At 45.0% G+C, this 24,363-nt stretch overlaps 3 protein-coding genes across 4 annotated transcripts in view; 2 read left to right on the top strand and 1 right to left on the bottom strand.

Annotated features, from left to right (window-relative positions):
• Positions 1-370: 370 nt before the first annotated feature.
• XRCC6 (X-ray repair cross complementing 6) lies at positions 371-11,891 on the top strand. Of its 2 annotated transcripts, XM_065742798.1 has the most exons (12): positions 371-500; positions 598-713; positions 876-1,014; positions 3,395-3,649; positions 4,854-5,037; positions 5,972-6,158; positions 7,382-7,550; positions 7,900-8,061; positions 8,300-8,429; positions 9,653-9,753; positions 10,482-10,595; positions 11,155-11,891. In XM_065742798.1, exons 1-12 carry the CDS (start codon positions 410-412, stop codon positions 11,349-11,351), a joined length of 1,845 nt encoding a protein of 614 aa, XP_065598870.1. In that variant the 5' UTR covers positions 371-409; the 3' UTR covers positions 11,352-11,891. The 2 variants fall into 2 exon arrangements, with proteins under 2 accessions (XP_065598870.1, XP_065598871.1); XM_065742799.1 differs by lacking the exon at positions 11,155-11,891 and having other exon boundaries at positions 9,653-9,782; positions 10,482-10,586.
• A 1,027-nt stretch (positions 11,892-12,918) lies between these two features.
• Positions 12,919-16,575, bottom strand: SNU13 (small nuclear ribonucleoprotein 13). The gene is made up of 3 exons (XM_065742865.1): positions 16,477-16,575; positions 15,794-15,914; positions 12,919-14,810 (listed from the first exon to the last, which is right to left on the bottom strand). The coding sequence occupies exons 1-3, from the start codon at positions 16,477-16,479 to the stop codon at positions 14,548-14,550; spliced, it is 387 nt and encodes a 128-aa protein (XP_065598937.1). The 5' UTR covers positions 16,480-16,575; the 3' UTR covers positions 12,919-14,547.
• A 73-nt stretch (positions 16,576-16,648) lies between these two features.
• The window catches only part of MEI1 (meiotic double-stranded break formation protein 1), a 37,695-nt gene continuing 29,980 nt past the window's right edge, over positions 16,649-24,363 (top strand). Inside the window, exons 1-7 of the mRNA XM_065742888.1 lie at positions 16,649-16,765; positions 16,874-16,997; positions 19,705-19,755; positions 21,259-21,332; positions 21,983-22,088; positions 22,770-22,973; positions 24,150-24,280. Of these exons, the coding sequence (XP_065598960.1) occupies positions 16,649-16,765; positions 16,874-16,997; positions 19,705-19,755; positions 21,259-21,332; positions 21,983-22,088; positions 22,770-22,973; positions 24,150-24,280 (807 nt within the window). The remainder of the gene's footprint in view (positions 16,766-16,873; positions 16,998-19,704; positions 19,756-21,258; positions 21,333-21,982; positions 22,089-22,769; positions 22,974-24,149; positions 24,281-24,363) is intronic.

Genomic DNA, 24,363 nt, shown 5'->3' with positions numbered 1-24,363 from the left:
GGCACCTCTGCGCATGCGTGGCACCCAACCGCCGACGGCCGACCCGCCCCCACGCTGTGCCGTTACGCGACGCCACAGTTCCGGCAGGGGCGGGGAAGGGGGCGGGGAAAGAGGGGAGTGGGCGGGACTTTTAGAAACGTCCCTCCGTCATTGGCTGGGGCTTGGCGCTTCTTCCGGAGTCAGCCGCGGGGAGGGCGTGGAGCTCCCGCTCTGTTTTCCTTCCCGCAACCAATCCTCGTCGAGATAGAGCGCGGCTTCCCTTGGGGGGCGGGGAGAGGCGCCCCTTCTTTCTCATCATTGGCCAAAGTGGAGGGGGGCGGGGTTTCAGGTGAGCGACGGGCCGCGGCTTGCGGAGCGTGGAGGCGAGGTGGTTGAGGAAGTGCTGTGCGGCGGTTCCCTCGGTACGGCCATGGCCGACTGGATGTCCTACTATCGTGGCGATGGGCCGGATGAGGAGGAGGACGGCGAGCGGCAGGAGGAGGAGGGACCGGAGGTTGTCGGTAAGACATCTTCCCCTCGGCCGAGGGCAGCTCGGGACTGCGGTCCCTTAGCGGGCGGCCTGGCCGTTAATGCGGTTGCCTTTCCACCTCTCCTCAGCGGACTCCAGGTTCTCGGGGCGGGACAGCTTGATCTTTTTGGTCGATGCCTCCAAGGCCATGTTCGAGCCCTACGAGGATGAGGAGGCGGCCACTCCCTTTGACATGACCATGCAGGTGAGGAGCACAGGGCGGTTATGGTCCTCCGAGGACTGCCTGCCCTCACCTCGAAGGCTGCTATGGTCTGCCCGTGTGAACTGCTGATTGCCGAAGGTGGCATTTTGTACTGTTACTGTGGCTCATTTTCTTCGTGTTTTGATCTGTGTGTATTCTTTTCAGTGCATCCGGAATGTATACACCAGCAAAATCATTAGTAGTGACAAGGACCTGTTAAGTGTCGTGTTCTATGGCACGGAGAACAACAAGAACTGTGCAGATTTCAAGCATGTCTATGTTCTTCAGGAGCTGGACAATCCAGGTAGAGGAGTAAAGGGGTATGAAGGTTTGTGTGAGGAAATCCATCTGGTGTTGCTAGTAGCTGGCCTCTCTGAAAGCAGCTGCCAAGTAAGTGGAAAAGTTTTTGTTTCTGAGATGTATTTTGGGAGGATGGAAAGCTGCGCTAAGGAAAAAGGCCTGGGGATGTTAGCTTACAGCCAGCTGAACATGAGCCAGCAGTATGCCCAGGTGGCCAAGACGGCCAATGGCATCTGGGCTTGTATCAGCAATAGTGCAGTCAGGAGCAGGGAGATGCCTATCTCTCTGTACTCAGCACTGGTGGTGCTGCACCTCCAGTGCTGTGTTCAGTTCTGGGACTTTCATTGAAGAAAGGCACTGAAGCCGTGGAGCGTGTCCAGAGAAGGGCAACAGAGCTGTGAAGAGTCTGACAGGGAGCAGCTGAGGGAACTGAGGTTGTTCAATGTGGAGAAAGGGAAGCTTATCACTCTCTATAACAACCTAAAAGGAGCTCGTGATGAGGTGGGCATCAGCCTCTTCTTTCAGGTAACAGCAATAGGATGAGAGGTAACAGCCTCAAGTTGCACCAGGGGATGTTCAGGCTGGATAGTAGAAAAAAAGCTTTTATCTATAAGAGGGGTGCTGTGCTGGCACAGGCTGGGGAGGTGGTAGAGTCACTGTCTCTGGATGTGTTCCAGAACCCTGTGGATGTGACTCTGAAGGACAGTGCTTGTGGGCATGGTGGGTGTGGGCTGGCAGTTGATCGTAATGTTTTTTCCAACCTAAATGATTTTGTGATTGAAGAATTTAGAGGAATTTTAAAAAACTTAGTAGGAGCTTAACCTTTTCTGTTATGGATGGTTTCTGATCCTCTTCTTACGTCTTCTGTTTTTTCTATTTTACTGTGGTCATCCTCTTGCTGTCTCATAGAGGATCTCAACAGGACTCTCAGAGGCCCATCATGTGCTGGCCACAGTTCAGAATAAGGCTTGGAGTTAATAAGGCATCTCAAATTAAAACTAATGGGAAATATCACAGAATCACAGAATGGCTGAGGTTAGAAGAGACCTGTGGAGGCCATCTTATCCAACCCCCACCTCAAGCAGGGTCAGTTAGAACAGATTGTCCAATTTGTTAACTGTTCAGGGTATTCTTTCTTTTATTTTCATAATAAATTCTTGACATCTGCTCTTCCATTTTGTTAGGATTACACAGCATGCACTTGTTAACAGGAGTGCCAGTTGATAAATTGGAGAAGATACTGGAAGGAGTGCAGTGAAGGCATGCTAGGGGCTACAAATTCTGACAGCACAGTCTTGTAGGGGAACTCTGTCAACTAGCTTTTAATAGCTGTCTGTATCTCTGGGGAGGTTTCATTTCATTTTCAACTAGGAGTTGCAAGTTAGTATTCTTGCTCCCATGCTTTAGTGATGCCTGAGTTTTTCTGCAAGAACTGTGCCTTGTCCTAGTTTCAGAACTAATTACAAGTGGGACCTGACAAGACCACCCTAGGTTCTTCTTCCTTCTTTGGCAGTGCCTTAGGCTTCTCCCTCATCCTTTTTCCTTCTCTTTCCCATTTGCCCTTTTTCCCGTTGATTAGAAGTAGTAGCTTTGTCTTGCTGATAAAGGTAGCTAAGGTGAAAAGGTGGATTTTGTGAAAAAGGAAGTATATTTACTGCCACTGGAGAGCTATGTGCTCTGGAGAAGGGAGACATATAGTTAGTTATTGCATAGTTATTAGGAAATTAATGCTATTAATTAAATTAAAGTTGAGCATGAAAATAAAACAGTAAATGGGCAAAAAAGACATTTTCAGGTAAAAGAGTGCTATTGAATTTGAGCAAAGGATGAAAGAAGAAGCTCTGCAGAATGCTGCAGTTGAAAAAAGAAAGCTTGATTTCTTTTGTAGAGTTGTAGAAGACAATGTGAATTACTTTTAGGTAGTTGGGAGAGGGAGTCATACTTGGTCTGGAGTAATTACTGGGAGTTTCAAAAAGCCATTGGCACCTGCCCTGAATATTGCTGAGGTCCTTGTGGTCCTTCAACCTCTATGGGTTGAATCCAGCCTCTGGAGTGATGCTTTCAGGGGTGCAGAGCAAGGGAATGGGAGGAATTCTCCACTTTCCCAGTGTGCAATGGAGATGCAGGATGTATTTTTGCCCTGTCTCCTTTGCATTCTCTTGGCCCTTGCAGGTGCTTTCAACTGATAACCAGCTTACAGTGTTGAAAACATTAGGGTATGTCAAACAGTTTTGTCAGACAGGAGGTGGAAGGCACCACTACAGAGCTTCTAAAGGATGTTAATCAGATATCAGCTGCAGGAAATTCTCAGTTCTTTGGAAGAAAGAGTTTGCAACGCTTCTTTCAGAATTTCTGATCTTTGCAAATGTTGTTATTTCCCATAGGTGCAAAGCGTATTCTAGAGCTGGACCAGTACAGGGGAGATGAAGGACGAGCGCTTTTCCGAGAGACCTTTGGTCACAATGCTGACTATTCACTGGGTGAAGCACTCTGGGCCTGCTCTAATCTCTTCAGTGATGTCCAAGTCCGACTGAGCCACAAAAGGATCATGCTTTTCACCAATGAGGATAACCCTCATGCCAATGATAGTGCTAAAGCCAAGCTGGCCAGGACCAGAGCTGGTGATCTGAGAGACACAGGTGTGTATTCTCCCTTTAAACTTAAGCCTCTCATCTCAGGCACCATAAAAATGATGTGTCCTTGCAGCAGATATGAACTGCATTGTGAGATTTTGCTGGAAAAAGAATGTAAAATCATCAGAACTGAGGAAACTTTCTGATGCTTTCTGTGAGGGTGACTTCAGAAATAATGCCTCCTATTATGTTGGCCCATGTTATCGGATGGACACTGATCTTAGAGGCTGAAGCTTCCCACAGATACTCTGTGACATTTAGTTGCTGTGTGACAGATGGCAGTGATCATCATAGCAGCTGTGAAACAGTGGATCGTCTGTGCTGGTGCAGATTTTTGCTTGTGTGGCATGCAGGCTCTTGTTTGTCACTGGCAAAAATGCATAGCTTATGGTGGTGATTGTTGAAAAATAGAGTTTTGTAGCTGAGAATTTATATATGTATTTATATATTATACTCTGTTGTAGTTTCCGTGGAAATAAATAGGAGGCATTACTTTTGGAGCGACCTATGTACATTTGGAAACTAGTCATCCAGCATGGTATCCAAGAATGATCACGTATTTTCTAGGGCCACTCTATTTTCATACCATAAATCAGAATAAGATAAACCCATGGAAAACACTATTTCGTTGTTCCACCATTTTCTGGGAAGGAAATAGTAACAGTAGGAAGGGAAATCCAGCACCAAGGCAATCCAAAAGGAAGATCACTTTAATGATTGTGTTTTGAAGAGCAGCAACCTGAGCTCAGAGACTGGAGAGCAAATGTTTCATTAGCTCAACTATGCAGCTGAGGTAGCCATTGCTTCTTGAGTTCAGCGTTATGTGCTAGATGTAAAAGCTGTGAGGCATCTGTAATTCATTAGACCTTAAAATTGGGAAAAGGGGGTTGATGAACTCGTTACTTCTCTCTCTACCTTTCCTCATAAGGGAGGTGTTCCACACCCTTTATCATCTTTGTAGCCCTCTGTTGGACTCTCTCATGCACAAAGTTGCCCAGATTCTTAATCAGAGAGGGAGCATTTTCCATGCTGTGTTGTTTTGACTGAAGCTGAAGAAAATCTTATGCCTCTTTCTCTAGAAACTTTCACATCTGGTGCAGATGTGGCAATTTGGAGCTTAGTTTTGATCAGGTAGACAAATCTGAGGAACATGCTAGTGTAAGAAAAAAGCAGATTGTGATCCTCCTCCTGTCTTTTACTTTGTTTCTAGGTATAATCTTGGACTTGATGCACTTGAAGAAGCTGGGAGGGTTTGATATCTCTTTGTTCTACAGGGACATCATAAACATAGCAGAGGATGAGGACCTTGGGATCCAGCCTGATGAGTCAGGGAAACTGGAGCATCTCATGAAGAAAGTACGAGCAAAGGAGACGAGGAAACGAGCTTTAGTCAGGTTTGTGCCTAGTTATTGAAGTGCCAGTCAATGGAGGCAACTGGATGTTAGTTTTAGACTGCATCTCAGCTCCTTCTTCTGGAATGATTGGCATCAGTGCTTCAATTTTTCAGTATTAATTCCTCAAGTTGAGTTGGTGTTTCTTCCTTAGTTTCTAAGGATATTTGTCCTCAGTGGATGACAAGTTGAGGTGAAGATAGACCTCTTATTTTGCACTGTGAGATACCTCCTTGGCCAGAAATTATTATGAAAAATGACACCATTGCCAAAGTAAAATACCTGCGAAGAAGTTTGCAATGTATGGTGTAAAATGTTTGGTTTTGATTGACATGAGGCTTTGCTTGCTAGTGTTAACTTTGAAAAAGTTGTGACTGGAAGGTACTGAAGCCTATTAATAGATACGTGTGGCCAGTATGTCTGTGAGCTCTGTATGGATTCACACAGCCTTGATATTTCTGATCTCCTACTGAAAGATTAGAAATGCTTACAGAGAGATTAAAGAGATCTTGACAAAGCGGATAGAAAGTATTTTTAGGAACCACCTACTTCATAACAGTTTTTTTACCGGTTGAGTTCTTAGCAGATTAATGTGGGTGCACAGTAAATGAGTAACCTTTGCAGCCTGATGCTTTTTAATATATATGAAAAAAAAAATCCAACTTGAGCTGTTGTCACTGGCATTGTCCTGTTTGCAACTTCATTTTCCTTTTCTGAAAATGTTTTCTAATACCCGAGGAGGAAGAATCCTGTTCCAGTGGTATCTTTGAGATGAGAGAAGCAAGTAATAATGTGTTCCAGTTACACCTGTGATTTTTGGGAGGGGAAGAGAAAGGATGTTGTAGAAAATAAATTATCTGGGAAGATGACTTTTTTTGTTTAATTTGCAGGAGTGATCCTTTGGAGTCTCAAATCTGTATTCTGTTTTTTTACACAGGTTAAATCTGTATTTGAGCAAAGATCTGTCTTTCTCTGTTGGTGTCTACAACCTTATTCAAAAAGCTTACAAGCCATATCCAGTGAAACTTTATCGGGAAACTAATGAACCTGTTAAAACAAAAACAAGAGTGTTTAATGGAAAAACAGGCAGCTTGCTTCTGCCAAGTGATACAAAACGGGCTCAGGTATTGTACTGATTGTGCATCTTCTCACTCTGATTTTGGGGTGGTGGTGGTGGTGGGGAGGTGCTCAGTCTTGTATTTCACTTTCAAGATGAGATAGGGAAGTGTTTACATCTTGTATGCTCCTGGGTTTAGTGCAGTCACTTTGTAAGCTGTGCTGAGTGAGTGGGTTTTTTCTCTGGCACGATGCTCGAGGAAAAGCATATCTGCTGGTGGTAGCATGTTCAGGAACACAGCTCATTGCTTTCTGTAAGGCAGAACTGGGTTCTCAGAGCCTAACCTTGTATAGCCTTGTACTGCACTGCTGGTACTATCTCTTGAGTCATTGGGAACAAATTTTGACCATTTTATTAAACATGAGAATATAAATCAGAGAGGGGGTTTCTCTTTTTCAAGGGGGAAAAGAAAAAAAAGCACAGTAGCTTTATCCTTTATATTTTATTCCTTGCTTTGTCTTCCTGCTTGATAGCTTGTTGACGTAGGTTGAATGTTTTTTCCTCTTTGCTCAGGTGCAGCCTTACTTCAAAACAGAATAGGCAGTTGCTAGGTATATTGTCACAAGTGCACTTTGTATTTCCTTCCATGCCAAAGGCTCATGAAGTTGCTCTCTAAGATTGTTATTTTTATTTATACTGAACAGTAACTTTTTGAAATAAAGTACAGAAGATGAGCGGAGAGCTGAGCAGTAAGACCTTACATATCTAACTTCTGCAGATTGACTTATTATGTTTTCATTTTTATGGTATGTGGATGATGCTTCAAAAAAGCATTGCTTTTTAGTCTCTGTTTCTGCCAGGAATTAGTAGCTGATGTGCATCTACTAAAGCAAGTTTAGAGCCACGGGTTGGACAGGATCTCTGGAAGTGTCTGGTTCAACACAGTGCAGCGTAAGACTCTCAGAACTGCATCAGGTTATTCAGGGCTTGTTTGGACCAGATCTGAGTAGCTGCAAGGATGAGATGTGATAGTCTCTCTGTGCCAGGGCTTAACCACCGGCTTGGGAAATTGCCTTTTTCTGATGTTCAGCCTTAATTTCCCTTGGGACAGTGGTTCCAGATTGTGACCAACAATTTAAGCGTGCCCTGATGAGGAGAATTTTCTGTCTTGTCTATAACCCTCTTTGCAATAGTGAAAAACAGCAATTGCCTCCTCTTCTTTACCCGTCTCGTTCAGCTTTTCTTCTGCTAGCATCAGTACTATCTGTTCTTCTCTGGCTCCTAATTTAGACATATGGAAACCGACAGATTGTGATGGAGAAAGAGGAAACTGAAGAAGTAAAACGGTTTGATTCTCCAGGCTTGTTTCTGATTGGCTTCAAACCTCTTTCAATGCTAAAACATCATCACCACATCAGGCCCTCCCAGTTCATGTACCCTGAGGAGTCCCTAGTAACTGGTAAGCAGAGGTGGCAAGAGAAGATTCAGACTTTGCATTGGGGTAACCAGCTGATTCATGAAGTTCATACAGGAGGGATGCTTTGGAGATACCTCTTCCCACTTTTCAACCTTACTTCATTTCTCAGGTGTTAGTGATTTCAATTCTTTGCCCAGATCTCGCACACTTCTGGTCAGGAGAGATAATGGCATTGTAGAGATTTCCACCTTCCAACAGCTGTTCGTTTAACATCTGAAATATTGCAAGTATTGCGGAGAAGTCACAGTATCAAATCTGTAATGTCTGGGGTTACATTCTAGATAAATGGAGCAAATCTGTCAATCTGACCAGTGCAGCCTTTACTTTGCAGGGAGTACAACTCTGTTTAATGCCTTATTGATAAAGTGCTTGGAGAAAGAGGTGATGGCACTGTGCAGATACATCGCCCGCCGGAACACTCCCCCTCGCTTTGTGGCCCTGGTTCCTCAGGAGGAAGAGGTGGATGAACAGAAAGTGCAAATAGCCCCTCCAGGTATGGGAAGAGATGTTGCCTGTCCTGTTCTGTTGGGTGCAGTCAGCATCACCATTTCCTGTGCTGTGTTCAAATACTGTCACCTTGCAGGTACTGGGAGGTATCACTGATTGCAGCTGCGTGGAGCTGTTCTGTGGGGTCATCAGACCGATCTGACAATCTTGCTTTTTCTCCTAAATTCTGATTTTGAGGCTGTGGTTCTGCATAACTGTTCTCTTGCTCTCTCTGTCCTCTGTAGGTTTCCACATCATTTTCCTACCATACGCAGACGATAAACGGAATGTTGATTTTACAGAAAAGGTACCAGCCAATCGAGAGCAGGTGGACAAAATGAAGGAGATCATTCAAAAACTCCGCTTCAAATACAGGTACGTGGAGATAAGCAGTGTGTGGGGTACACGTGGGGAAGAACATACAACACTGTTGCTTTTTCTACTGCATATGTTTTTCAGCTGTGCTGTTCACAAGATGAGATTTTGATGCCTGTATAGACTAAATAGCTTTAATTGGGTTGTTGCTTCATAGCTAGTAATGTAATAGGTTCTGGCATTCTTCAGCGGGTCTACAATAAATATCCTAGGAAGCCATAGTTATAAATACACTGACTGTAAAACAGTCAGCAGCTTAATGGTCCATACTCAGCAACCAAGCTGGGCACCTTAAAGGTGGCTGCAGTAGATGCAAGACTTCGAACTGATGTTTAGGTAAGCTCTGGATTTTGTTCCATGATATGACCAAACATCATTGCGTGAACGTGGTTGCTCTTTTTAAATATCAGGGATGTGTCAAGCATAAACTAAGGTAACTTAGCAAGCCTCACTCCTCCATTTCATAATGCAGTGTCTTGCATATAGAAACTACACAAGTTTTTATTCAAAGACTCAAAATATACCTCAGGTGTGGGAGAGCACCTTGTCTCCTAAACACAAATGTGTATCTTGCCTCACTCTCATTGCTGCAGACACACATAAAATGCATTCAGTGAGGAAACTTCCAAGAGACAACAATTTGCATAAGCAAATTGCTTCCCTTTACATTAGCATTGTACAAACTTCATTCTCAATCATTCTGAAATGACCATATGCTTTATGTAGCATGTTCTGGAATTCTAAAAAGTATTGCTCTTTTTCTATGGGTTGTTGTAATTTGCTGCAGATATCACTTTTTATTGTGCCAATCTGTTGCAGATCAGGCCTTGATCTTTCCAATGAGAGTGTACTAGAGAGAATAATTTGGCCTTTTTCATCATAGCTAGGATATATTTCAAGAAGGGGACTTTTATGGGATTGAAAATAAATGGGACATAAAAAAAATGTGTATAGAAAGTAGGCGCAGCTGGTATTAGTGCAGAATGCCACTTTCTCTATCCTACATAGCCTTCTAAGTCTCCAACAGTTACTTAAGACATTTGGTACATGACAGGATAGTGACTCAGCAGGTAAACTGAAAAGAGGTCAAGTAATTCCTCTGGTGAGATGGATTGATTTGTGGGAAAGAGGGAAGTTTGACTTTGAAATAGGCTGGTGACAGATTTTATGTCTTAGCTGGCTTACTGGCAGCGTGCACTGAAAATCTGGGGGATTCTTGACAGGACTGACAGCTTTGAGAACCCAGTTTTGCAGCAGCACTTCAGGAATCTGGAGGCTTTGGCGCTGGATATGCTGGAACCAGAACAAGCTGAGGATCTTACAAGTAAGAATTATTGGTGGACACGAGGGGAGGTGGGTTAGAGGGCTCCAGACTTTGTTCTAAGTCAGAGATTTGGTGCTACAAAATCATATGCCTTTTAAAATAATGTTTTAGTGGTGTCCTGTTCCAAGATGCAGAATTATGGATGTTCCCATTCTGAAATACAGAAACCTAAGTTTCTTACACTGTAAGCAAAAAGGAGAAAGGAAAAAAATTCACTTTGCACTCCAAAATTAAAATTGAATAACTGTTATTATTTTTTATTGTGACAAACACGTTGTCTGCAATTCCTGTCTTCAGGAGTCTGATAGTATTTCAGTCTGATAAAAGTGGCAGAGCTCCTTGCAGAATTATTCTGCCAGGAGGCAGTGTTGCCACCTGGTGGCTGTGACAATTTCTGTCTGAGGACACCTATCAAAGGCTGCCAACATACTCCTGAAGGAAAGATTTTAGTTTATTTTGTTTAAAATTTTGATGTACTCTAGGAATAGTGCTAGAGAAGCTATTTGTTTAATGTGAAGTGATATCTAACCAATAATCTGGGACCTACTGCTAGGTATCATACAAATACATCAGAAAAAAGTTCTCCCTCAAACTACTTGTAACATGGCTCTTTGCATTTTGCATGCTTGCAAGATGCTGGCATGCCAGTTTTCACAGAAGCAAAATAGTATCAGGCAATTTGCTTGTTTAGATTTTTCTTGAGAGGACAAATCTTTCTCTTTCACTAGTGCCGAAGACTGAAGAGATGAGCCGCAGGCTGGGCAACCTGGTGGAGGAGTTCAAGCAGCTGGTTTATCCTCCTGACTACAGCCCTGAAGGGAAGGCTGCAAAGCGAAAACAAGGCAAGTAATGGCAGTGCAGACACACAGCATGGTGTCTGTGTTCTTTTCACTTGAGGCTTCAGCATTTTCAGTTTTCAGCAATTCATAGGGAGCAGAGGATATTGTGGTATCCAGCCGGAGAACTGCTAAAATGAGAACTGCCTAGCGAAAACCCAGAGTGTTATAGAAAGAATTCATGCCTTCAGTCTGTATGTTGAATGAGGAAGCAGACTTTTATGTGTAGACAATTTTGCAAGTTCAAGATGAGTATTTTTGAGAATAAATGTCAAAGTAACACTCAGGTACAACTGTGGTTTGGGAATGTGCAAAACTGTGTGTAAAACGGGGGTGTCAGGTTAATTCCCTGTGTGAACACAGTTTTGTACTTCACTGCTATCAATGAAATACTGTATTGTATACGCACTAAGTGATACCTACTTTAGAAAAAATAGAGTGAGAGTGTAGGTGGCCATTAAAATATCATTCTAATAGCTGTTAACTTGATATTTACAAGAAATGCTGATTTCTTTCAATTGTGAAACTTTTAAAAATCTTAGTGATGTAAAATTTATCTTTCCAGCTGGTGATGGTCAAGCAGAAAAGAGGCCCAAGACAGAAATCTCAGAAGATTCATTGAGGAGCTATGTGCAGAATGGCACACTGGGCAAGCTCACTGTCTCTGCTCTGAAGGATATATGCAGGCATTACAGGCTGAAGAGCGGGGGGAAGAAACAGGAGCTCATAGATGTGCTGACTGAATACTTGAGTGAGCACTAAGCAGGAGTGGAAGGCCCTGGTTGACTTCCACCTGCTTAAAGTTGCAGTTGTACTTGGATCCTTAGTCTGCTTACTCTTGCCATGAAAGAGAAGGCCAACTGTTGCTGAATCTAGCTCTTGAGGAACTTTTTACTAGGATTTTCTAAACATCTCTGCAAGCTCGGGTACTGTTAACAGTAGCCAAATGGAGAATTGAATGTCCTGCTAACTCAGGTTGCTCACTGAAAATGAACACAGTTGTGCCTTCCTGGTTTCTTAATAAAGTTATTTTGGACTTCTTTGCAACATCAGCTGTACCATCTTTTCACCATAAAGACAGCAAAACTCATTTCAGTGTAAATAGGAAAGCAGAATGATCTGTGTAAGTGACAGCACTTGAATTCATGCAGGAGATTAAGTCTGTCTGCCAACAGAGGATGTAAACACAGTGGTTTACTTTGGTACTCTCCAAAACTGCTGTAATCAAATTGTGTTCTTTTCCCCTGTCAGTGTTATAAAGATTAGTAGCAGATCACAAAGGAGAGAATCATTACTGGTGATCAGAAGCCAGTCCTTTGGGCAGAACACCAACACTTGATAAGCTGATCAGCAAGGTCTTCCTATTTAAATGGTAAAGTCATGTTCCATGGCAAACTGCAAGCACTTGGCCAAAGTAAATTACTGAGATGGCGCAGTGCTTTTCTGCCTCTGTAGTATGAGTCAGAGTATTGTACAAGTGCCTGTGCCAAAACCTGTGCTTCAGAAGTAGCAAGTTGTGGAGATAAACCCTTGTTACTTGCAGCTTTGCCAGTATGATTAAAAAAAATACTGTATCTGGGGTTGTGTAAGCTCTGCTTTCTAAAATTTCCGCTCCTGGGATGTCCCACCTGCCTTGCAGTGCAAGAGGAGTTAAAATGATAGCTTCATGGCTAGTTGTTTAGCTGAACTGTAACTTACCACTGAATGCAATCATGGAATACATGAGGAATACATTTTGGTCTGCATGGTGTTTTCGTTCAGCAGATTCTTGTTTGGCACACTCCATTAGGCAACTCATTGAAGAGTTGTATATTGAGGTCATAGCTGTGCTGTGAGTGCAGAACATGTAGTGGGAGCCAGCTGAAAACAGCCTGGGAAACATGACTGCTCTAGCTCTACCACCACGCTGCTCACTTCTAGCTGCACAGTGCCTCAAAAGAGTAGCTAACATACTGAGCTCTGCAGATTGAAATTCATGTCTTACTTTCAATCCACTTCCATTATAGTGGGCATATAAATAATAAAGCATTTGTGCGAGCAGTAAATTCTTTCTGCCCTTAGGTGGAGAAGTTACTGTAAATGCTTATCTTAGCAATGCCTAAATTGAGTGCAGTGTAATAATGTGACTACCTTAATTTTGTGAATTTTCCTATCCGGGTGCCCTTGTTAACTTCTGTCTTGGCTTGCTAACCCCCAGGCACAGTATGTTCCAGGCTTTAGATAATTATAGCACGTTTCTGCTAGAGGTTATTACATCTCCCTTTCCTGCTAAGACAGGCTATTGCATTAAGCATAAGTTTACTGGGGATGGCAATGGAAGGCCTCAAAGCAGAAAATTAGTTTTATTTGCTTGAGAATCCTTTATTTCTGTTTTGTATGTGCTTTGTGTTACATCAGGTGACTTGGCACAGTACAGACAGGGCATGCTGTGGTTTTAAACAACTAACTCAGTGGTCAGAATTGGTAGATGGAGCAGCAGGCTTTCCAAAATTCGTACGAACAATAGGGCTCTGAAATCTTTGTATACACAACAGTAATGTCCTTGCTGAGATGAATTTATCAGCCATTTACAAAAATATACAATTTGCCTTCAGTCTTGCATATTCCTCCTGCTTCATCTGCTTGGGATATACTTAACAAAGGTATGCAGTCGGTACCACTGTGAGAATGTTACAGAACTAATTTTCTGCTGTTGTACTTATTGGTCTTTCCACTCTAGTTTTCCTTTCAGATGGCCAAGCTGGGCAGCCACACAAGGAGACAAAAGCCCAGGGGAATATATAACATGACATGCATTTAACTACAGCTAGCACCATAAAACCACCACATAACCAGAATTGCTGGGAGTGCATTCATGTTTCTCGAGATCATGAAATTATGTATCATCTCCTTGAGTCACAGGTTGTTTTATCTGAAAAAGGTCTGCTGTTGTCCCGGCCATGACTTAAAGGGTTGATCTTTTGCCACATGGCTATAACTATAGTGCAGTAGCTTCTCTAAAAGCATCCTTTTAATAAGTATTGGCCAGATGTATGGTACTTAACAGAGACAGCAAGCCGTTCTCTACCCAAGAATAAATGTTTTGTATTTAAATGTCTTAGGAAGCCCAAGCTTTGCAGATCACTGTTGCAATCCATGCAAACAAAACTGAGGGAGTAGTGACCTACTACACTGTGATAGCCTTTAGGCCATCTCTGAGCAGTTCAACTTCACAAGTAGGAACACTTGTTAGCAAATGCTTTCCCAAGGGAATGACAATTCCAGACATTCCTGTATTTAGATTTGTCAGTAATTTTATTTTCTTTAAAAAATTCAGCATTTAAAAATAAGTGAAATGAGAGATTTCCCCTTGTGCACTGCCGTAAGATTTCAGCTCCCCATACACCTCTTAGAGAAGTCTCTTGCCAGATCTGAAGGGTTGTGCTATGTGTACTGATCCTGGCTCCACCAGCTGCTACACAGTAGCCACAGTCCTATACTTGGTCTGTGCCGCTTCACTTCAAAGCAACAACTCCAGCATCCCAAATACACGCATTGTGCTGTGGAACCAACATACCTTACTCCCCTGTAAACTAAACCATGTGGAAACAGAGAGATCCACCTATTAGAGGCTGAAGCATTAGGAAGCTAGTGGGTAGGTTACAAAAGCCCTGAGCAGGCAGATGTGGAGATAGGAGGGAATTTTTTTTTTCCTTTTAAACATCAAACAGTAAATACAGTTGTACAACCACTTTTCAAAAAGTAATACAAGGAGAATGAGTGGTGGAGTGGAATAACAGAAAAAGGGAGGGGAGAAGAGGCAGAGACACTCTAAGAATTAAGCTACTATGAAACAAAAACGTGATGTTTCGAGATGGAACACTGATATCAAAGCTATAACGTCATCAACTAAAGCTAGGCATTAGTTCCCCCTGACTTCATCTTTACCCATTCCACACACACTCAAACCCATGGGTGCTCAGACCAACAGTCTCTCTATAGCTTGCTGTACAGACTGGATCTGAGGCTTTAGCTGAGATCCCTCCTTGATAGTGATGGAACAGGCAATGACGGGCCGGGAAACCCCACACGCCCGGCCCAGCGCCTGCTTGGAGCGCACGAACACATAAGGAACATTCTTGTCCTCGCAGAGAAGAGGGAGGTGCAGGATGATCTCCAAGGGTTCAGCGTCAGCAGCCATCACAATGAACTCTGCTATCCCTCGGTTCAGTGTTTTGGTGGCTGTAAAAAGAAACTGAAATTAAGTCTAGGTGCTGCGAAACACATCTCATGAACAACATTAGGAGATGCTGAAGTTGATATGGTCAAGAAGGGGCAGTGAGAGGGGAGGCCAAAGAAAACCGTCAGCTATGGGGCCGCAAAATAGCACAGCTTGAAGTCCAGACTGAACAATTTGCAGCCAGCAGCACACCCGTGAGAGGAAGAAGGCTGACCCTTGGAGTGCCAACAGCAGGTCCCAGGGAGGGATTATTCAAAGGGCCACATATAGGGTACTGCACCCAGCTCTGCCTTCAGAGATTGACAAAGGAGTGAGGCCAGCACAGGGCTAGCAGCTGGGACACTCCATAGATGAGAGACCAAGGGAGCTAAGTCTGCACAGCCTGGGGAAGAGCCAGACAAGGTGAGATGTGGGTTCTGCTGCCATCTGCTACCCCAAGGAGACTGCAGCGAGGACAGAGTGAGGCTATCCCCATGAGTGCACACTATAAAGGACGAGTTACAGATCGTGACTGTTGCCTTGGGGAAATTCTATGAACATCAGGGGAAAAAAAATCTGGCATGAGAGCAGTTTAAGCCATAGGAGGGAGGCCCTGAGAAACTGGAGTTTCCATGCTTTAGGATTTTATTTTTTTCAAATAGATTTAAACAGGTAAGGCCCTGTGCAGCTTGATCCAGCTGTGAAGGGTGCCATTTGCTGAGTAGGCTGCACTACAGAGCTCCCCTAAAACCCCAGTTATCCTATGATTTTAAGCTGGCAAGACACATGGTCATCCCAGTGCCTAATCACATATGATCACAGTGCATGCACCAGGAACACACTTTGAGCATCTGGGAGGAGGAAGGAGAGGGATACCCTCAACAGCCAGACCTGCATAATATTCATGGCCTATAGCTAGAGAAAAAAATACAATCTCCAGCCACAGCTTCTCTTTTAGAATCCTTGCTAAAAACACAGCATTCCCAGCATGCCTTGCTGGTCCCACCTTCATTGGCTCCCTTGCGTAGCTGCTTGTAGTTGCAGGACTGCTGCACAAGGTCAAGCAGTGTCTTGGTGAGCTGTGCATCAGCCAGTGGGTAAGCTTTGGGGTTCACTTCTGCCTCACTCTAGAAACAAAAAAAGAAAAAGATGGAAGAGCGGTACAACAGGAGCAAAGGAGTTTGTTCCCAGGGACATCAGAGAGGCAGCAAGTCCACCACACGTAGCACATCACAGGTTGAAAAAGAGCTCCAGGATCACCCAGTCCAACCACCAGCCCACCCCACTGTGCCTACTGAGCACGTCCTCAGTGCCACATCCACGCGGTTCTGGAACACCCCCATGGACGATGACCCCACCACCTCCCTGGGCAGCCTGTGCCACTGCAGCACCGCTCTTTATGAGAAATGCCTCCTCATACTCAACCTGAACCTCCACCGGCGCAACTTGAGGCCATCACCTCTCATCCTATCGCTGCTACCTGGGAGATGAGGCTGCCCCCACCTCGCCACAACCTCCTTTCAGGTTCCTACGCGTGTGTACATCACATATATCAGCCCACATCCCGTCCCCGGCTGCCTCCCGGCGCAACCCCACGCGGCGCGGCCCCCACGTGCTCCCCGCCACCTCCCCGTGCAGGGATGCGGACCGCCCCCCGCCGCATCCCGCAGCCGCCCCGGCCCCACTCACCATGGCGGCGGCGCACTCTACTCTCGGCGCGGCGCGGGGACGCACGGGGCCAACGCTCGTGCGCACAGCGGGCCGCACGCCGCCGGAACTGAGGGCGCGGCGGAGGGAAGAGGCGGGCCGGGCCGGGCCGGGCCGGGAGCCCTGGCCAGCGCGCCCTAGCGGCCGCGGGGCGATGGCGGCGGGCTGCGGGCGGCCGCGCGAGCGGCACGGTGCGCGGTGGGTCCTGCCGCTCCGCCCGCCGCTGTGCCTCGCCTGCGCCGTGGAGACCTTGGGCGACGGCGGAGCCTCGGTGGGGCTTCCCCTTCCCGCTAGGCCTTGGGGCACGCGGGGTGACGCTTTGACTCCACGATGAGCGCTGGGGCGGGCCTGGGTACTGACGGCTGTCTCCCCCTTGCAGCTGGTGCGGAGGAAGCACGCGCTGTGCCGCCTGCGCGATGCCCTGGCCTGGCAGGCGCTGCCGGTCGTCCAGCTGCTGGCTCCGGACGAGAGGGGCTGCATGTGTCTGATAGGAACGCTCTTCGGTAAGAGCTCCCACACGGCTTAACGCAGCACCACGGAGTTCCCTTTTCGTGGGCTTGCGTTGGAAGGGACCTCAAAGCCCACCCAGTCTCACCCCATGCCGTGGGCAGGGCTGCCACCCTCCAGCTCAGTCTGCCCAGGACCCCATCCAACCTGGCCTTGGACCTGCAGGGGTGGGGCACCACAGCTCTCTGGGCAGCTGTGCCACTGCTTCACTGTCCTTTCTGTAAATTTTTCTTCACATCTAATCGAAATGTCCCTTCTTTTAGTTTAAAGCCATTCCTCCTTGTCCTGTCACTATCTACCGACATAAAAAGTTGGTCCTCCTGTGTATTAGCTCCCTTCACAGACTGGAAGGCCTTCTCCAGCTGAACGAGCCCAGCTCCCTCAGCATGTCTTTGTAAGAGAGGAGCTCCAACCTTCTGAGCATCTTCATGGCCTCCACTGGACCCACTCCCAACAGCTCCACACCTTTCTTGTGCTGGGCCCCCAAGCCTAAGCACATTACTCTGGATGGGGCCTCACAAAGACAGTGCAGATAATCCCCTTCCCCTCCCTGCTGGCCACCCCTCTTCTGATACAGCCTCTACTGTTGGCCTTCTGGGCTGCAAGCACACACTGCTGGTTCATGTTGAGCTTTTCATCCACCAGAGCTCCCCCAAGGCCACAGTGCTGCACTCAATGAGGTCTTCTCCTGGTCTGTACACTTATCTGGGATTTCCCTCACCCGTTCAACAACCCCCAGAAAAGGGTAATAGATTGCTGAGATGCCCAATTCCATATTTCCGCCAATGTTCTCTGTTACGTGCTATTATTCCCCGTGGAAAAGGCCCTATCATACCAACTAGAATAGGGTAATTAATTTTCCTCTTCCCCAGGGAGCAGAACTGGCATGTTAATAAAGCTCCTGCAGCTTTCCTAAGCAATTTGACAGATCTTTAAAGTCTTTATGGAGAACTGAGCACTCTGGCTTATGGCTCTTCCTAGGATGCCCTCCACTCTGGTTTCATGCCTCAGTGCATCTTGTGGCTCTATGTGCAGACCCACATAGAAATATACTCTATGTGGAGAGACTGAAGGAACTGGGGCTGTCTAGTCTGGGGAAAAGGAGACTGAGGGGAGACCTTATTTCTTTCTTCTAATATCTGAAAGGTGCTTACAGCAAGAGCAGGGTTGGTCTCTTCTCGCTGATGACAGGATGAGGAGAAATGGCCTTAAGTTGCACTAGGGTAAATTTAGCTTGGATATAAGGAAACACTTCTTTACAGAAAGGGTTGTTAAGCACTGGATTAGGCTCCCCAGGGAGTTGTCTGAGTCACCATTCCTGGATGTGTTTAAAAACCATTTGGATGTGGTGCTCAGGGACATGATTTAGCAGAGGGTAGTTAAGAGTTAGGGTAGTATCGTTAGATTGCGTGTGGACTCCATGATCTTTAAGGTCTTTTCCAACCTGAGTGGTTCCATGATTCTGAATGAAAGTGTGAGCTTAAAAAGGGTGTTGCAGGATTTGCTATCAAATAGTAATCAACACACTATTTAAACCCCCCCCCCCCCAGTCACATTGTATTTGTTGAAATACTTTTCTCTGTAGGACTACACTGGCTGCTTCTTGGTGGGTCAGGCTCCCACAGAACGCAGTGTGCAGAGAGATGTCAGAAAGTGCCTATCAAATAGTGGTCCCTCAGATCTCAAACATCTCTCACTGTTTCTGTTTGCATAGCAGTGCTGTGGGCAAGGTCTTTGAAATATCTAAAATCTTGTCAGAGGAGAAATAGTGGTTTAAATGAGGGAATGGCCAGGCAGGAAGAGAAAGGTGGTGGGTATGAATGCAAATGCTTTCAAAGAGCAATTATAGTGGGTTCCTTGAAGTCCATAGCCTCATTTGCACATCACAGATACGTGTTTTGTGCGAGGTGACTTACAAGCCCCTTCCCCTGCCACAACAATGAATAATTTAAGCCGCGTTTCCCAGCTGGTTTCCCAGCACAAACTGTGCTTTGTTCGTTGGAAACAGCTTTGTTAGAATGTTGTGCAGGTTTCGTTCTCTTGGTCACTCAAATTTTTATTGAGCACTGTCTGCACACAACCCTATGCAGATGTGCAGGGAGTGGTGCTTATGGCCAGTTCATTCTTACACTGTAGAATCCCAAACCAAATACCACAGAAGACAGAGCTGTGTCTGCATTTCAGTGCTCTGTTTTTACATGATCAGTCTGTGTGCCTCTCTGAAGAGATACACAGATTTTTAGGGGACAGCTTTGTGATTTTGCTGAAATGGATTGGCATTTTCAGTACTTTGGAGGGAGAAGACTTGGTGATGAGTGAGAATAAGGGTAAGATAGGAAGGGCATCTCATAGCTGGGCTCTGAGTCATGTCATTCTGTAATGTAATTCAGATGTATGATGCTGGACCACACAGTGATGTTCGCAGTTTCATGTTTACCTACATAGGTGGAGCCACTGACTTCAACTACAAAGTACATATGAAATTCTGAGAGAACAGAACGCCTCATGTCCCTTTTTCCTGGTTATGAGGGCACCTTTTGCAGAATCCACCCTTCTCTGACGAAATCAGATTGGCCTCATGTGAAGCAAGGGGAAACAAATCAGTACTGAAATAATGTGCAGCTATTTTTACAAGAAGGCTTCACAGCACTGATGATCACAAGCAGGAATGAGTCCCACAATTGATTGTGCTTTATCTTTTAGGGATGTGTCATGCTGTGGAAGACAGCGATACTCAGCGCCAGTTTGAAGAAGGTGAGCTGCAGATACAGTGTGCCAATCAGTGGCAGTATGGAAAAGGTGTCCATCTTGTCTGATAGTGGTAGTGAGGTGCTCAGCTTCTGCACAGCTTGAATTGGGAAGAGCTTCTATTTTCTATCAATTACAAAAGTGATAAGCAGACCATTCCAATATTGTTGTGTGTGTGTGAAGTGCATGCACATTTAAATCTTAGTGTTTCTCCCTCAGTTTCTGTGTGCCATCAGATGAGTAGCACTGGTAAATAAAGCCCCATCTTTATACCTGACTAAATGTAAATCTTCATATTGGCTTCACCGAGCTTTGGAATCTAGTGCTTTCTCCTGAGGACAAACAGTATTTAGGACGTAGCTGTACAGCTTCTAGATTCCTCTTTCTTAACAGACCTTTATTTGTAATGGGGAGGAAACTCCTGCAAGGCTGAGAAGGGATATCTGCAGTCCCATTAACCTTGGGCATCTCTGCTGAGTCTTGTGATATTCACAGAGCAGCAATTTCCTCCTGTCCAGTCATGAGAGATGAAAGGAGGTGCAACCAGCACCTTTCAGAGAGGTATCAGTTTTCAGACACGTGCTTGAAATGTGTTGCAAAGGCGAGAGACCTTTCTGTCATGATGCAGTTCTGCTGAGAGATGGATGATTTCTAACAGAGGAATTTTAACTTAATGATACCTAATTATTGAATGTTCTTAGAAATGGAATGTTCTTAGATATTCTGAGAGTTCCAGGCAAGAAAGGGCCATTAAATCACATATATATCAACTGCCTCAAGATACGCCTCTGCTTGGAAACTTGGCTCTTCAGCTAAAGTAGGTCTCCTAGATAAACTCACAGTATTGCCCTGCATATACCAAGATATATAGAAGTCTCTGGTATCTTTTTTTTAATGCTTTCTTAGAATACGAATAAGAAGAATGTGTTAGAGTACAGTGTGCCCTGTTTGAAATGAGTCATGCCATGACAAGAAGATAAATCCAAATCAGCTTTATCAAACCGTATGGAGTATTCTGCACTATGTCTTGGTTGAGAGTCACAAAGACGAGCACGGCCTCACTTTCTGCAAAGGTGTAGGGGATGCCTGTGTACATATATCTGGTAGACTGTAATGTTACCTTCTCTGCAAGGCTGTTTTTAAAGGCAAGTTTTCATACTGTAGGTGCCTGCTCTATTCAATTATCAGGTTATTTCATGGTTTCAAACTCGGGCTTTGTTTCCTTCCCTTCCTTATGTTTACTTGATGTCCTGATACACCCTTTGTCATTTCCATGCATGGTTTGTGATGCTGCTAGAACAGGATTGCTGCTGTAATGTTGCTGCAGAGAGCCTCAGCTGGGCTATCAGAAGTAATAGCATTGGGGCTTTGCTGTTACCCTGCTCTCTCAGCACCCCCACGCTCATTTAATGGCTAAGTTGTTGTGCTCACTGGACTGCTAAAGCCCTGTGGAGGATGGATTGTGAGTGCTCTTCCATGTGAATTACCGATCCCATTTCTTCTGCCTAGTTCTGGTGCAGCTTATAGTGGAGCTGAAGTCAGAGCAGTACTTGCGCTGCATTCTGGACGAAAGCCAAAAAGAGGTCAGTGAAGATGAATTCCCTGCCCTACCCTTCAGTTCTTCAGAGGTTGAAGAGATGAGAATGAGAAGCCCTGTGAGACTGCAGCTACTGCATTGGGATGCAGCTTCTACTGTAGTGGGATGTCCTAATGCCAGTTCCCCTGCTGTGATCTTGGCTTTGGTGTCTTCGGAGTTTTCCTATTGCTCCCATGGCACGCTATGGCTGTATGGCTTCATAATGCTTTAATGAGGCTGTGTGCCTTCATCAGATTCTTTTTTTCCTCCTCTCCTGTGAAATGAGGAACTTTTACAGACTGCTGTCTTTATTCCTAAGTTTCTGGTGGTTCTATGGGGTAGAAAAAATAGGAAAATAGCAAAAGCTGGGAGAAATTGAGTTGGTTTGTCTGCTCTTAGAGGAGCTGGAAGGGAAAGGGGCAACAAGAAAGAGATTTCTTGGATAAATTAAAGAAACACTGCTGCATTTTGGAGACTTAATAGGCGTGTTCAGAGTTTTCCTCTGATTTACCCTACATGTTGAAAAGGACCTGGTTTAGGCGAAGATCCTGTTTTGGAACATTGTGCATCACAGAGAGCTTATTGTTTTTTGTGTCTTTCTACCTATGCACTGTGTTCTCAGCCATGAAACATTTCTGTCTTCTGTCTCCTCTACAGCTGTGCAAAGCAACTACCAGGAGAGGCAGCCTGCCCACGTTCACTCTTTTGGGCAAGCTGGCGGATGCCATCCCAGTCTTTGCTGACATACTGGTGGTCGAGCACAGTGAGTAGCCCGTCACACTCCACTGAAAGGCTGTAGTCACAACCCTAATACACATAAGCATGCATGCACTGTCCTTCCCCTACTGCATGCATTTACAGAGGTCGCACAAAAATTCTGTTCTGGAAGATGAAGTGGCATGCAGACCTCCTGGGTTGCTGGTCAGTACCTCAACAGTAGGCTTGGCATTGTGCTCTTACCCATCCTGGCAAAAAACAGCCTCTGAGAATTGTGTTTGTAGGTACACCTTGTGGGCAATCTATGTTTAGTTTTCATCTCCTTGGTTTAGCTTCTGGGATCTGGTGAGCATACTTAGCTCTTTGTGGAGGTAGCTGGGGTGGTGGAAATCCATATGATAAACAGTTTTCTCCTCAGGCCATTTTTTACTGTACTTCTCTTAGAAGCATTCCCTATGTCCTTAAACATTTGACTGGGAAGGAGAGACAGTGGTAAGGTAGCACAGCATCCACTGATATTTGTTAAGTCTGTGTACACCAGTCTGTGCAGTGGGCTTGTGGAAGTTGTACTGGTTTTGACTTGGAGAGGGTAGAGAGAGTGGCTTTGTGGTGCTTGGCTGCCTACAGGATTTAAATTGCAGCACAAGTTTTCAAGGGAAATAGGCTGATGCTTTAAAAAAGTCAGTTCACTAGCAGGAATGTTTGCCATTTCTGTTCATCACACTAGGTAATTTAGTGGATCATCTGCTGGTGGGATTGATGTACCCAAATGAAGGTGTAAAGGCTGCTGTCTGCTACTTGTATGGCAAGCTGTACTCCTCTCCTCTTGGCACAGAAAAGCTTGCAGCACACTTCGAAGAAAGGCTGTGTGGCCTCTTCTTGAATACTTTTGGCCATGCACAGACAAGGGAGCTGCAGGTTAATTGCTTGGGTAAGGCATTGCTGAGAGAAACTGCAAAGTGTAAGGGAAGGTTTAGAGCAAAGTAGAAATCCTGGGATGGTTTAGATACCCTGATGTGGGTTGGGCTCTAGAGGAGCTGTTTTTCTGCTCATTTGAAGCAATTGATCCCTTCTGTTACTATGCAGCAGTGGAATAATCCAGACCTGCTGTTGTGCTCCCCCAGCCTCTGTTGTCCCTAAAGCCCCATGGTTGCCTAGCACTGATTAATCTTCCGAGTTTCCTCAGGGTTTGCACTGTGATTTGACTTGTCTGAATGTGATGTTACCACACTCAAACTGCCTGAATGCAAACACAATGCACAGGCAGGTGGGTTTTGTAGAGCACTGGGACAGAGCAATGCATGGAAGGGTCAGTTTTGTGCATTTATTCTTCATATTGCACTTGCCAGCAGATGGTGGAGAGCACAGTTCCAGCCTTCCTGGCACTGCTCGTTTGCAAACCATCCAGGGATTTCCTTTTCCTTGTAGGAGATAAGCAGGAATTGGATTGCTCCTCAGATCTACTCAACTGCTGGAAAAGGATGATGTCTTCTTTGAAAGTAGAGCTCTGGCCTTATCTCTTGTGAATTTGTGCTGATGTGTACAGATGATTTGCATCTATACCATTAGCAGTGATCTGTATTTTAATACTGAATTCGTTCTTCTGTTTTTTATTATGTGTGGATGTCTTCTAATGAAATGCAGCTGTTTCTGTAAGAGCCTGTGAAAGTAAAATGGAAGATAAATGCCACGGCTCTAGGATGTATTCCAGGGAAAATATCTAGTTAATTGTTTGATCCTTGGCTGTAGCATGGGGAAAGATGCAAGACAAGAGCTCCCAAATGAAACAATTTAAGGGGAAAGTACTGGAGCAAAGAAGACAATGCAAGTAGAAGACTTGAGGGGTCATTTAATGCTGCACATACAGATCTCTCAGGAATGGGGAGCAATCAGACTTGGCAAAAAGGACCAGTAACAAGGGGTTGCAATATGCGTGGCTCATGACACATTCTGTATATACAAGTCAGAAGAAACTCACTCGATTTGAAGTTAGGGTCTTTGCTCAGAGTGCTGGAAAGAGAAGGAAACTGACAAGTCTTAGGCTGTACGTATTTCTGAACTAATCCCATGTCCATTATGATGCTCACTTTTGCTCCCCTTTTTGCAGGTTTGCTAAAGGAGCTGCTGAAATCTGACCATTTTGCATCCATTCTTATGAATAATTCAAAACCAGAAGAGGAGTCTGAAAACTCTGATATCTTAGAAGGGGAAAATCCACTTCCGCTCATTCTCAAAAAGGTGATTGATGAAGTAGTCTTACAGCATGCGACCAAAGACTTATCCCTTGTTCTGAGATGAATTGTTGGTAGATGTAAGAGTTT

This window comes from Cyrtonyx montezumae, unplaced genomic scaffold, assembly GCF_038088225.1.
Source record: "Cyrtonyx montezumae isolate F1298 unplaced genomic scaffold, pur_monq_1.0 scaffold_3, whole genome shotgun sequence".
NCBI classification, from domain to species: domain Eukaryota; kingdom Metazoa; phylum Chordata; class Aves; order Galliformes; family Odontophoridae; genus Cyrtonyx; species Cyrtonyx montezumae.
Note: the sequence above shows the minus strand (reverse complement) of the source record. Positions and strands in the feature narration are given on the sequence as shown.